Source organism: Boleophthalmus pectinirostris, unplaced genomic scaffold (genome assembly GCF_026225935.1).
Source record: "Boleophthalmus pectinirostris isolate CB_2022bp ecotype Guang Dong unplaced genomic scaffold, ASM2622593v1 HiC_scaffold_1, whole genome shotgun sequence".
Taxonomy (NCBI): Eukaryota; Metazoa; Chordata; class Actinopteri; order Gobiiformes; family Gobiidae; genus Boleophthalmus; species Boleophthalmus pectinirostris.
This window is the reverse complement of record NW_026570970.1, coordinates 15,906,014-15,920,900: the sequence shown is the minus strand read 5'-3', so window position 1 is coordinate 15,920,900 and position 14,887 is coordinate 15,906,014. Positions and strand designations below refer to the sequence as shown.

Here is a 14,887-nt window from a genome sequence, read left to right as displayed (position 1 = left end):
TCTTGACCTATATTATTTTTTTAATATAAGAAAAGCAGCCAGCGGGTAACATTATATCATATTCCAATGTAATACTATAAAATGCAATTTGTATTTGTATTTATTACGTAAGTTAAATGCTCTGCCCTCAAGTTATACTGCATTAATACAGTAGTAGGGGTGATAGTAGCTCAGTTGGTAGGGTGTTTGTCCACTGGTATGAAGGTTGGCAGTATGATTCCAGTTCCCACACTATTTACCATTTCCCATTAGTTAAACTTGAAATAAAATATTGCAATCAAAACAAAAATTGCAGTCTGATTTGGCACTTTTTGTCCTTATGTTCTTAAATTCTTGGTTATCCTGATGCCAAACACAATATTTTCCAAATGAGAAGGGATATTGTCTCTGGAGTTGTGTAGTGGACAAAATATTAGCAAGATGGTTCAACAGGTATGGTCAGAATTTATTAATAATTACTAAGAGTTTTGTAAGATACTGTGTTGGTGCAGAAGTTCATAGATCATGCAAACCAGGAGGTACCCAGTTGTAACCCTAATCAGTGCTTTGTTTTCACCATCTCTTTATTTCAGTCTCATTGAATGTAAATCTATTGCTAAGTCAGTGTTTACTTTTAAGAATTGTGTTATTTCTGTGATTGATTTTGTGAGTGATTGATACATGTGTTGATATCTCTTTAGTTTAGATCTCTGTGAACACTTTTTATACTTTTTACAGTTCATATTGTTGTCTTTTCTCGAATGTTAATGTTCCTCTATACAGAATCTTACTTTTAAAATATCCATCACAAATGTAATCACAGTTGCAATACTTAAAATGCTTATGACTGACTTTTATGATTCTCTAATTTTGAGTTAATTTGTTGGAATAATACTAGCTGTAAATATACATTATAGTTTTTACACCAATCAAGAAGCAATTTGTGAAGAAAAGTTGAAAAATATGTTGAAAATTGCAGGAAATAGACAGTTTGGCACAATTTACACAAGAAACACATTTTCTGATACTTTTAATGCAATTTTGTCAGATAATCATTTGTCAGATAATCATTTCTTGCTGCCTTAGAGGAGGAGTTATGTTAGGAAATTAAGTTATGTTATGAAATTATGTTAGGAAGTTGAGGAATTCACAACCAGGAATTAAAATTTTAAGCCTATAAAATGGCCAAATTGGTAAAATGAGACTGACTGTGAATGTTTTTACAAAAATCTTAAATATAATGCTCTTAACTGGTTTAGTAAAATGGGTAGTCTAACCTGTCATAAACACTTTAAATACTTCGAGGTCCTGTATTATGTAAAATTTACTCCTGTGAGCTTTAATATATTATATTATTGTTACCTACTCCAAAACATACCTGAAGTTGTGTTTTGAGTTATCTTTTATTATTACTCTGTCTACTCACAAGCTCAAAATACTCCGTTCCACCTTGTGATGTCATCTAGTGGTAGTTTTCAAGTTAATAATTTTACCTTTTGTAGAGACAAGCATTTCCAGGGCTGAAATTATCGAAATGATTCGAGTGAAGGTGTATGGAGTTTAGAAACACAGAAGAACTCAGACGACATATGCAGGGTTTTTAAACATGTGTGAATGAAACAAAACACAACTCAGAAAGTAGTGTAATATAGGCCCTTAAAATAATATTTTTCACCCCAAAATCATGCAGCCCTACTGGAAACATAATACATAATCATTCAGAATTGTAGCTGCTAAACTGGTTGATAAGTTTTCTTTTTGCTTGTGGCTTCTCACAGTGCGCACCATTGCTCTTGGTAGACAGTATAGTTTAATTGACTAGTTGGCCCCGAGGCAACTGGAGATGTTAAGGATCTCTGTGGTCTCACCTCACCGCCTCACAGTTGGCAAGGCCGGGCTCGCCACAAATCACACTCCTCCACTGACAGCCACCGTCGTCTTTCTCTGCTGCTCACTGTGGAACCAGCATCAAAAATACCTCCTATCCAAGGACAGCGCATTTCAATATTTGTGAGAGTTCTCCGTGACTCAAATGTGCAAATGTGGACCCACCAGTTCCAATTAGGTACGCAGATATTAAAAATGTTGATGGATCGAAATCTCTTTAGTTTATTTGACCTTTGTTTAACCAGGAGGTCCCATTGAGATTCAGAATGCCACATCACATTATCACACTATAAAATTATTTACATCCCTCAAGAAAAACATACACGTCTTGGTCACCTCACTTTTTACCATTTTCTTCAAGTGACACCTTAGATTCCAATTTGAGGTATTTCTGTTATGCAATGTTAGTTCAAAACACCATGTATTATTGAACTTGTGTTTTTTCAAAGCTGATCTGTAGTTACTTTAGATGATAATTAAAAGTTACATATTTAACCATACGTCATTATGTTCAAAGAAAATAAATATTGTCAGTCTCTTTCTAGTATTGGTTGATATCAGGTATCAGCACATTCTTAAAGCCAAAGTATCGTCATCAGTATCAGAACAGAAAAAGCTGGACGGTGGATCCCTAGTTCCAATCAAAGAGCTGTGAGCACATGGTGGGAGAACTTGCCCTGCCCATAACCTTCAAAATGGCTGGGAAACCTCTGCTCCAGCAAATGGGAAGGTCTGGCAGGAGAAATGCATTGCCTGGGCATCAGAGAGAGGAACAGATGGGGACACGCTCCTGTTGTTTGGCCAAAAGGACATTTGAATGGCAGATTGCACATTTACATTTAGTGCTATGATCTGGACGTTTTACAAGCCTAAACTTAATCTGTTCAAACATGGACCAGTCCATTTAGTGTGGCTGGAGCGTTTTCATCAGAAACACTTGCCCACAAATTCATCAGTGAAAGCTTTCGATGGACTTGTGCACAAAATAGCAAACTTAGAATTGATAAGTGTGCAGATTGAAATAGACAACACTGGACTGACACAGGAGATGCAGGTCAAAACACAAGGATAACAATATGCAGGTGTTTGTCCAGGGCACACAATGTATTCCGATTATGCTTTGTGGCCAGAGTGCATCCCAAAATCCTCTATAGTTTGATTTGATCCCATCTATCATTATTCTCTTTGGCAAACACAATGCCATTGAATCCCTGAAGAATTATAGAGCAGCACTGCAGAAGACAAACAATTTACTGGCACTTTGCCTCACTGAACAGCACTGTCAGCCTGCCAGGAACCATCCATTTTAAACAAAACATGTTTTAGGCAGCAAGCTGCACATTTCTTGGACACAATAGCTCACAATATTCTCTAAGCCAAGTACTTAAAATAATAGAACCCAGTCAAACACTGATGTAATTCCCATTACATTGATTTTATTACATACAGTACATGCTGGAGGAGGACACAAACATACCAAGAGGATGCCAGAGGTACAGAGCCAAACATCTGATTATATTATGTCCATGTTACTCTGCATAGTTTGGCCTTTACTTTTTTCTTAGCTGCTATTTTTAAACATGAAATACTAACAATGCAACATTCTTTTCCTGTTGCATATCAGAAAGACTGGAACACCCATATTGACTGTCTTATCACTCCGAAACACTGGATCAGAACGAATCCTTTTAACCCCGATTTTATCACATTCGTTTTGATATAGAGCATAGTATGTATGCAGACGTAGAGTGGGGGAGCCTTCCTGGCAGGCTCCTCTGCATTAACTCCCTGTCCTACCTGGCTGTAAATTAAGAGGGGAACCAGTGCAGTGTGCCGGAGCAGGACTGGGCCCGAGGCAGGTAGAGCAGAATAACAGGACGCTCCAGGGATCCAGGCACCACATTATGCTGCAGCGAGGGCCAGAGATCTGCGCGTCTGACAGCCCTGCGCCCTCAGCGGACACTCCAGGACCACTGCCACTGTATTCTCAGGACATTTACATTATTCAAAGATAAATGCATTGTCAATTTTGTGTCTCCGAACACTAGATATGCTTGCCGCTTCACTCCTCCTGCAGCCAAAGGTGGGCTCACCTCTACCCGCTGGAAGACACACTACAAATGAAATCAAATGTCTTTCTCAGCAGTGCAGAATTACTTAACCCTGCACGCTGCCACACTGCACTTGGATATTGAGATTCTAATGCTCAGGCCCATAGGTGAGGGGAACAATAGATGATAAAAATGCACATGTTCTGAATGTTCTGCTGCAAATATAGTAACAGCACAATAATCTGCTTGGTTTCATAATAACAATGCATACAGTGCAGGATAAACAAGGAGCACACTGTATTACTCCTTTATTGTGTTGTCGTTTTGTCCTCATATGTTCTCAAATCCTCGCTAATCTTGACAACAAACACAATGATGTTGTCTCTGGAGTTATATAGTGGGCAGAATATTAGCAAACATATGAGAATTGATTAATAATGATAAGATGGTTACCTGAGATACTCTATTGGTGCAGAGCTTCAGTGCAAAATGGTTACCTAGCCTTATGTTTCATCTTTGATTTTATTTTCAGGGAGACCATCAAATCTATATAGGAATCTATATTTACCACTGCATTTTAAAGTAGAAATGAATTTTTCATTTAAAGAGTTTCAAACCTTGGTTAAAACTACTGTGCACATATTAAACACTTCCCCATATCACATGGGAACCCCTGAAATCATTTTATGATCCCCTTGCGGGTCCTGACCCCCAAGTTGAGAACCACTACCTTAATCAGTAGTTTATTTTCAGCCTGCATTAAAAAGGTTTATTACTGAACATGAATGTGTTTGTCAGTGTTTAGTTTTATGAATTGTGTGAGTCAAGTTTGATATAACTGGATTTCTGAAATAATTGTGATTGATGTAAATGTGTTACAGTAATGTAGTGTGTTTTTAATCCTCAGGAGGAGACATCTCCATGGTCACTTGTGAAACTGAAGTCGGATGTACGGTATTACTGACGGTAAATAAATACAATGTCCACATAGTTTGAATCTGCTAATTTGTGTGCTTCATCAGACTCCCGTGCGTGCAGAGCTTGCAGACAATATTTCTGTTTTTCTTCCTAGAAATGTTTCTCTGGAGTCATTGAGTTCATGCCTCTCCACAGACCAACCCAGCAGCACCAGCTCACGTTGCCCATGCACTGAGGTGAGTGCTGAAATGTTTGACTGTTAGAAACTTTTTTTAATCAACTGTTAACTGCCTTTAAACATTTAAGTTTGAAACATTCAAACTGAATACAGTTGAATCACTTAACAATCCATCTCTCATATCAAGAAGTCACAGACTATTTTACTGTAATAATGTGTTTGGGATTACAAATGGAAACTGCTCAGAATCATTCTTTATTCTGCAGACAGATTAAATTCCAAACCCTGTTACTGTAATAGGCACACTTGTAGCTCTCCATGAATTAGAGCTCTAATTAGATTAGGTACTATTTTAAACAAAATAACACATTTCTTATGATCCATAGGTGTAATTTATAGGAAAGCCAGGTTCATTTTCCTGGGCAATCAATTTCGTGGTGTAGCAGAAGACTAATATAATTATGTAAAGCGCTGAGAGCTGAGTATCGCAGTCAGCACAGAAGGGTTTTGGGAAGATAAATGAAGATGCAATTTATTCACTCATAATTTTGTATAGAAAGTGCCTTGAAAGAAATCCATATGGGCTCCAGAATAAGGTAGAGGCACTAATACTTTTTGATAAGGACTAACAGAGCATTATAGTCAAAGCTTGGGTAATACACAGTTACTTCATATCCATGGGCTATCTTTCACAGTGGGAAGGACGAGATGAGCCCTGTGGCCAAGCCCTCTAAATCATATCCAGAGGAGTGAGTCATTTATTATAGTTACAATTATATCAATATTACTAACACATAAGAGCTGCGATAAATCCAGGCACATGAGCCTCTGTGACAACACTCATGATCAATGTTCAGGGCTCGCTTAGCCACCAGTTATTTAGAGCAGTTTGGCTGTAGGTCGCCCTGTTGAAGTGTTTTATGAATCGGCACCCTTTGCACAGCTCACAACAGAAACTTGGTCTTACGTAATATCCCACTTCATCTGTCTTCCTGGTTCATGTTGAAATATCATAATCCTTGGGCAAGAGCCTGTGACTTAGACCACTGAACGTTTCTATTTGAAAGATTACAAACCAATTGTCACCATTGTTTTTTCAAATATGACTTTTTAGCAAATGATAAAGTACTAACATAACTATTCTGTTACAAATGCACTAACCACACAAAAGCTTTTTGTCTTTTTCTATTTGAGAATTGATATCACAAGCTAAACTGTTTCTGTGCTTAAATTAATAACTATTTTGTCATCATTCTTTGAAGCCTTTAGAAACTTCTGATTATTTTGAATGCCGTATGAAATCATGTTTGTGCTATACCAATTTACTAGTTGCACCAAAACGTACACATTTCTGTTTCTCATACAATATTTATGTTTCATGGAAAGCCAATTTTCTCTCACTGCCCCGGAATTGGATGATATTGAGTATCTGCTGATAATTAAAGTCAAAATATGGATATTGGTATCTGAACTGAAAACACTGGATTGATGCACCTCTAGTTTCAGTACTGTGTGTTTGCTGATTCTTACAGACTTCATTATATGGGCATTTTAGGTTATTGGCCAATGCTCTTGTTTGGCTTGTTTCTTTTTGCAGCTGACACCTCCATTGAGCAGGTTTCTACAGCAGATGCATGATAATAAAAGTTAGTGAGTGTGCTTTAACCTTGAGCAGTTGATGAGTGCAGGCCCTGGTGAGTGACAGGGCAGTTGGCAGCGATGCCCCACCTCTGTCCACAGAGCCAATCGCTAATGACAGCAGAGGGCAGACAACAGAAAGGACTTGTGACAATGATGTCCTCCAGCCTTCACATCCTCTGTCAGTGGTTAGCCCTGCTCCCACCGTTGGAGATAGATCAGGTTTCTCATGGGTATTAGATTCCCCAGCCAAGGAAGGGCTGTCATTTCAAAAGTTATAATGGATCATACTAATGGAAAGAACTTTAAAACCTTGAGAGTAGTTCTATGCAAATACAGTTCAGTAAGAGCCAAAACATACACAATACAATAGAATGGTATAGTAGTATTTATTTCACAATGTAAATAACAGCACTGTACACCAAATAGTAAAACTGGTGATTTTTTAAAACAACTTTGTCAAATAAAATGTTCTGTCTCCTTTAAAATGAAAGAAAATAAAAGAACAATACAAAAAAAAACATACTTATTCTAATATTATTGAAGAAGTCTTATTCTCAAATGAGTGGTTCAGCACTCAAGCGTTTCCAGGGCTTCACCTCTCGAGAATTAAATCGCTTTTAGTCCAGTCCCGTGCTGTCTTTATATAAAACTGTTCGGGAGAAATGTTGCCGTTTTTCCTTCTGAAAACACTCAAGACATGGTTGCACAGTCTGGCCTATTTCACAAAGGTTGTCGCCCAAAATAAAACGAGCTATATTTTCTCTGATTTGAGGGTGTGATGTCTTCTCGTGTGGCGTTTTCTCTCTTGTTAGTGCCAAATGGGTTGTCGAGCGTAAAAGGGATAACAGCCTGGAAAAGGACGCAATAGTACGCGACTTTTACGCACCAACTTTCAGCTCTGTTTAGGCGACTTCTTACTAAACTATTATAACCAATTAACAGTCAACAATCAGACATAGCCTCCTGAACATCACCCGCTATGAAGAAACCACAGTCCGCTGCTTCTCCGTTGGTCACTCGTCCCTCCCTATCACATGGCGCACCAAGAAGGTTCACTTTTTATGTCCGGCTTGTGTGAAAATCCTTTAAGAGATGGGCCATACAAGTGTTAGCAGTCTTGTTATTACTCATTATTAGTTAGCCTTTCGTAGCTACTTCCCTATGTGTAAATATTAGCCGTGACCAGTGGGCGTGGTCTCCTTCGTCTCAGACCAATCAGAACACCAAGCATGCATCTAGTCTGTGCACAGTGCCTCACAAATCATAGTAGTTTTATTTGTATTTATTTATTTATTTTGAACAAGTTGAGCTCATCAAAACATGATAACTGAGCATGTGTTAAACTGGACCAAGTTATAACCTGTAAAGTAGTCTGCTATAATCTCCCATATTTTTTTCCCCCCTCAAGTTTTTGGGAGCTCCTTATATCATGGCATTCAGACCTTGCCTTTAAGATGTGGGCACAAACTGTATATATATAAACACTCTACCTTCTTTACACAGTTTATGGCTGTGGGGCAGGCTCAGATCAGTCAACACATTAAAAGCACATCAAAACCAGACACCTGCATTTACATTGTTTGGTGTTCATTATTGTGCCATCTTTCTTTTCAGTAGGCTACCGAAATTAAGAAATACAAAAAATAAAATGCCTCTAAACATCCTGGTCAGTCGCATATTGTGCAGGACTTTTCATTAAATGTAGGTTAGTAAATACGCCCATTACATATTATTATTCATAATCTATTTGTTTTTGTATTTTTGTGATACAGCCTAAATGTTTCCTTTTTAAAATGTATCTTTTTGCTCGTTTAATGGCATCTTTAAGCATATTAATGATAATGACAGTAGGCTATTTGAGGATGTATTGTTTCTGTATAGTTTAAACAGATCAGAAAAGGTTTACGTGGCCATAGAACACATTCAGATCATCAATGTACTTTTAAAATGAAGAATGCATCTTTCTTGAATCCGAGAAGGCGTTTTCTTTTTGTGGCTTTCCCTTCTCATTAGAGGTGGGCCTGCCCAGTTTGAAACGTGTTACTTGGATTTGGAATGCAAATGCTTTGTTCACGAGGAGGAGGGATCAGCGAGGAGTCTGAAAGCGACGAGTTTTTGATTAATGAGCTTTGAAATGGCTCTCCAGGAGCAATAAAGGATGAACTGCGCTCTCTTGCTGCTCTGTGCGCGCACACCAACGCGCGCCGCCATCGCTGCATCATTTCCAATGTCAAAGTAGTAGCCTGGCTATATTTCTCCTCTCGTCATTGTCACTATTCTGTTTGAGTTTCTTTTTCTCTTTTGGTATACACAATTATATAGCCTACTGGAGGGACACGTTTGAAAACAGCAACAGGCCAGGGATTAAATCGCACCTATCGGTAATTTAAAATGAAGAGAATAATTTCTCTCAACCAGCCTATTGTTAGTGTCACTCGCTGCTGGCCTTGTGCTTGAGTAGAAACGCTTCCACAGTCACTAGTGATATTATCCAATAGCCACATATATATACGTTTTGTACGTAGTTACGGATTAGCCTAATGGGCCACCAAAAACACGCCCTGGTATAGGCCTGCCTTTAGCCTACACAAGAGAGGAACCTCAGAATGAATTTTGGTCAAGCCACTATCAAATCAAGAAACGCTTTAGTCTAGAACTACAACGATATGTTTTATTTTAGAGATTCAGTTTTAGAATTTCAGTAGAACATTAAAAAAACGTATGTTTGAGTTGTTGAAACGGATATGAGCAATGAAACCCCGGTTCTTAAGCACTAAAACACATCTTATTCTTACCCTTAAAATTGTGTTTGAATAGTTATTGGTATAAAAATAATAAACGTAACATATTTGATCACTTTATTTACAAAATGTTTAACACAATAAAATATAACATTTTGATATCATTAGGGTTTGTATTTTTATGGATAGGCTACCAAATGAAGCATAAACAATGGCGAACAAATCAAACAATGGCTACACAAAGTGACATGCTGGTGTATAATACTGTATTAAATACTTAGATAGTCTATGTTCTTAAAGTTGACACAAGAATTACCATGGACATACAGTATAGTGGTGTTATACACTATAAAATGCCCCATTTATCCAAATAAGAAATGTGCCTAGTCCACATCAGACCAAGTCATTTCAAACCCTGTTTTCCACACTTCCAAGTGCATTGATGTGTCCAATCTTACAAAAGTTACATGTATAAATATTCGCATAAACGATAAATAATGTGCAATACCAACATAATTAAATAATAAATAGATAGAGGCTAGTTAGAAAGTATATGTAAAAATATGCCAATAAATAAGTTTGATGTTCTGGAGGAAACTGCATCCTGACAAACAGACAGAAAATTCTAATGTTTCTTTTTCTTCTATGATGAGCTTCTACTGTGATCTATTAGACTTACCTTCAAGTAACGGCATGAAATATTTAGTCCAAACTGTGCATTGCACATGAATAATATAAAGTAATGAAACAAACTGACTGACAACAGTCTTGTGTGCCCCTATTCAAGAGGAATGGACAAAGCTGTATTCAGAAAATAATGACACGATAGCATTAATAGTCATATCAATAATACTGTAATAATACACGACTCGCTCGGAGCGAAGTTATTAGACTAGTGAGGTAATAAAAAGAGCGCAACATAATTTGGCACACACACGCGCGCAGTCGCTCAGGGAAACACGCACAGACACACACACACGCGCGCATACACACACAAGTAAGACATTTTACAAATGCGTGAGTTTAGGCGCTTCTTGAATCCTTCCCTGAGACGCTTGGTGAGACGTGAGGTCTGTGTACGTGGGGTGGGGATCACAGGGTCCGTGGTGGTGGTTTCCTGGGATCTGCGCGGCGCAGCTGTAGTCCACACTGGTGGATGAGGGGTGAGGAAGATGGCCGAGGTTGAACATAGGGCCCGAGGCTGGCATGGAATCAACAAAGTTCCCACCCACATAAACTGGGCTTCCTTGCAAATTCGCATTTGCAAAACTGCCATTGCTCTGCATGCCGTGGTGTTCGTACTCGGACCCCGGGTACCTTTTCTGCTGCGGGATGCATCCACCTAACGGCGCCGTATAAGCAGCCAATCCGTACATGTTTTGTTGGGGTTTAGCAAAGGAGGGCGGTGAGGGCGCGTCATAACTGAGGCTATTCACATTTTGGAGTTGGCCAGAGTATCCAATGTGATTTGGGCCACTCAGTGGAGGGCTTCTATCCGGAGAGTGTCCCAGAGGGGAGTGCGCCATGCCTTTAGATTTCTGGTCCTTTTTGTACTTCATCCTCCGGTTTTGAAACCAGATCTTAATTTGGCGCTCGGTCAGATTCAACAGATTGGCCATTTCCACTCTCCGAGGGCGACACAAATAGCGGTTAAAATGGAACTCCTTCTCCAGCTCCACAAGTTGGGCACTGGTGTATGCGGTTCTCACCCGCTTGGAAGCAGGTCCTGGTGGGCTCTTTTCATCACTCACTTCACCTGGAAATAAACAAAACCAGGTTTTAGTCACACCATAAACATGCAGGCATACGGTTTAACTTGTCACGGTTTAACTTGTTAAATTGTAGACCTTCAGGAAATGATAGTAATAGGCTCTTATTAATAGTAATAGCCTAATTCCTAACTGTTATTGTTTTGAGATGTTACTAAAATGTTAGTGGATGTTAGTAAGACTTTAGTGGATTTTTATTTATTTTTATTTTTGGATAAATGTTAATGATTTTCCAAAATAGCTTCAGTTTTGTGAGTGATCATTTGGAACATTACCTGCACTCGCACTACAGTTGTTGCTCTTCTGTTTGGAATTTTGCCTGGTCTCCTTCATCCAGGGGAATATCTGCTTGGTTAAGGCCGGTGTGGCGGAGCCTGATGCTCCAGAGGGAGATTTCTTCTTATTGGATGTGGAGCTGTTGGAACCGGGCGAGGCCGCAGACAGAGTTGGAGGCTGCGGCTCACTGACGCTGCTGGCCTGGCTGCTGTTGCTCTGAGTGCTGCCCTGGCGCATGCAGTCCCCGTTCAGCTCACTGTCTTTGAGGCTCGCCGTGCGCACAGTAGTGGTCTGGATGGGGCACACTGGGCCTTGGTAGTCAGATTCTATGCTAGCGGCCGTGTAGGACTGGTGAGATGGACCATAGTTGTAAGAGTCAGGTTTGGGGTAGCTGTAGCCTCCAAACAGTCCAGAGTTGTCATAATAGGTAGCTTTCTGCATTTTGTAGTTTGAAACCTACTACGCCAGGGGCATTGGTGTTGTTGTTTCACGTGACTGGTGTCTCCCACTGTCTCTTCAGTCTCTGACCTAAAAGAGAAACATCATAAGGCACAGGCAATGGGTGTCCTGAACCTAACGCCATTCACTACAGCAGATGTGTGCCACAAATGGCCGGTTGACAGCAGCGCTAACACTACTCGGCTTACTACAAAACTGTTAAAGTTTAACTCGCGTTAAAAGGACCCTCTGGGAGACTTGAAGGCTCCCTGGAAATAAGCTGAATCAGCTTCTGACTCGCATACGCACAATGGGCTTTTCACTAATCACGAGCCTGACAAAGCCCGTCAAGCATTGTTCCTGCAACAGAAATACAGCCCACCAAGACGCGCGCGTTTCACCATGGCACAAACATAGCTTCGTATGACCATAATCTATAAGAAATTGTGTTTGTATGTTTGTGTGAAGGGCTAAGGGTCTGGATCTAAAATATAATATGCATGTTTGTTGGTCCTTGTGTTGTTGTGCGTCCTCACACCCCTCCCCCTTCACTCCCTAAACTATGTCTTTTAAAATATGTGTACCCTATATATTTTTTGCTAAATGAAGAAAGTGTTGGATTTGGCCTCAAACAGACTTGAACGGCCATGTACCCTTCTGTATGTTGGTGGTTCGAGGAGGTGCGGTGTGCTCCGCGCATAACAATTGCACCTGTCAGTGTGGACCGCGGCAAAATTTATGACCGCAAATGTTATGGTTGTAAACGGCCACAGAGAGGAATGAAAAGCAAAACAGTGCTCAAGACGCACAGCGTAGGAGGAAGGCATGGGAAAGAATTTTATCGTCGACCGTTTCTCTCATTAAGGTTCGGTCTGGACCAAAGGCGTCCATTCTTCTCCTCGCCTTCGAACCAAACCCGCTTTACCGAAACACGGCGCTACTAAAGCCGCGTGCGGAAGTCACTGGACCCCGCGGAGAATTCTGGCCATTTTTATATTTCCCGTTTGCATGTGGTGATGTAGGATTTTGCACTATTAGTCTTTCCGTTTATTACAGTTATGTTTGGGTTTAAGCCTATGGGCGAAATTTTGTGTCTTGGTTGTATGTTTTATTATTATTTAGGCCTATAATATTAAAATGTACATATTATTAAAAATGTATTAATTTTATTTCAATTTTACTCACCAAAATTCGCACAAAGGGTGTTAGTTACGCATACATCACTGCAGCCTCCTCGACCTGCAACACAAATCAAAATTCAGTCTTAATTCACCTCTATGAATTCGTTGTATTGGCCTATATAGCCTTGCCTATGTTGCTAAAATACATTTTAAAATCTCCCGAAGTAGATAGACCGTGGTATTTTATTCCACTTAATTTAAATTTATTTTGCCATGCTTTAAGTCTTTTTTTTTTTTTTTTTTTTTTTTTTAGAGTCCAGAGTTGTTATGGCTGTGCCTCAAAGGCGGTCTGAAAAAGTCCTGCATCTGCACTTTTTCCACAAAGAAGTCGTCCAAATATTTAGCAGTCATAAGCTTTTTGTGTGACCCAAAGGTCAGCGAGTATTAAGTCAAAGTTTAATGAACAACGAGCAGTTTGCTTCAAGAAGCCATCCTCGCCAAACGGGCCGCTTTTTCCTTCTTGGGCTCAAGACGCTGGAGCGTCAGGATCAATTCTGTTGCGTTTTTACGTGGAGCTGAAATATGTCGGCTTGTTGGATCTCGGCTTGTGGACTACGGGTTTGTTTTTGTGTCGCCTCGAGTGCTTTAACCCACTAGTACTAGTAGCAGACATGCTCTTCTTTTCATAGCGTTGTGTTATTCGCCTACGCGCTTTTACGGTAAGTTTGGCTCACACAATGGCCAGACTCTAAGAGTGTTATTATCCTTTTAATCAGTGCTGTTTGCGTCAATATATGAGACCATGCTTTGAGTAAAAAGTAATGCATTTAATATGCCTTTAATTTTGTACGGTTTTCAAATGTTCATTTACGCCGTCCTTTGAAAAAACATTTGCTGAAGTCTATAAACAGGCCTATTTTACAATAGGAAGGAAAAGAAAATATATTATTTAAATTTTAAATATGTAAATATTATAGAGTTTTGGGGTTAATTAGCCTATTGTTGTCCATAAGGCCACGTTATTCTATAGGGTCACAATGAAAGACGTGAAACGCTTTTACGCACAAAAAAAGTCTAAAAATAATAGCTACAATAACAATAATAACATCAATAATACAATAACAATAATGACCTAGGCCTATTAGCTATAGGCACTATGAAATGTTGCCTGTTATTTCCTTGAAACCAAACACAAGTGTTGGCTCAGCGTCATTCTCGTAAAATAAAATTGCACACATTGGCAATAAAAACAAAGATAGTCGGCTAGCCTATTAAAAGAAGCTTTCGCATAATGTGGTGAAAATATATTCTGAATAATCTTCATCTTAATAAAAGCCTTAATAATCCATAAAGTCGTTCAAATAGGCTCTCCAATCTGAAAATAATTTTAGGTTGCAAGTTGACAAAGCCGTACAGTTGAAACCACATAAATCACTACAAACGCCACAGTGACGATAAGACAACAAATTAATGTGATTTACGATCCAAGAGTCAAAAAGTAAAGTTCCTCTCCTACTTCCTTGGAGCCGCTTCTTGTCAAAACAGAGTGTGCTAAAAAGCGCCGAGCATCTTACGTTCAATGTGTCGATAATATTTGAAGGCGCCTCTTAAAATTATGAATCTACTTTTGAAGAGCTGCAAGTAAAGTCCATATCCGCGTGCGCTCACCAAAGTCCCATTAACAAGCATCAGCCCATTGAGTGGAATAAATCACAGACATTTCCTTGCATTATGTTAACCTATCGTTAAAGGTTGCGGTGTGCCGTGCAGTTGCTTACCTGTGTATCAATTCATCATAATGCTCCTCAGTTTGTCTGTGCGCTCTCCAGCGTAAATCCTTCAGCCTTTGTCTGGACACAATGCTGTCCTAAACCTGATCTTGCTGTTT

The 14,887-nt window shown here is 39.4% G+C and overlaps 1 protein-coding gene across 1 annotated transcript; it reads right to left on the bottom strand.

Moving 5' to 3' along the window:
- Positions 1-9,417: 9,417 nt before the first annotated feature.
- On the bottom strand, positions 9,418-14,401 carry hoxd3a (homeobox D3a). The gene is made up of 3 exons (XM_055153849.1): positions 13,064-14,401; positions 11,440-11,968; positions 9,418-11,151 (listed from the first exon to the last, which is right to left on the bottom strand). Exons 2-3 carry the CDS (start codon positions 11,879-11,881, stop codon positions 10,403-10,405), a joined length of 1,191 nt encoding a protein of 396 aa, XP_055009824.1. The 5' UTR covers positions 11,882-11,968; positions 13,064-14,401; the 3' UTR covers positions 9,418-10,402.
- Positions 14,402-14,887: the final 486 nt, after the last annotated feature.

Excerpts from the sequence above, each read along its gene's own strand:
- hoxd3a (XM_055153849.1), bottom strand. The coding sequence starts at position 11,881 with ATGCAGAAAGCTACCTATTATGACAACTCTGGACTGTTTGGAGGCTAC. Across the intron at positions 11,152-11,439 it reads CAACTGTAGTGCGAGTGCAG|GTGAAGTGAGTGATGAAAAG; the intron begins GTAATGTTCCAA and ends GTTTATTTCCAG.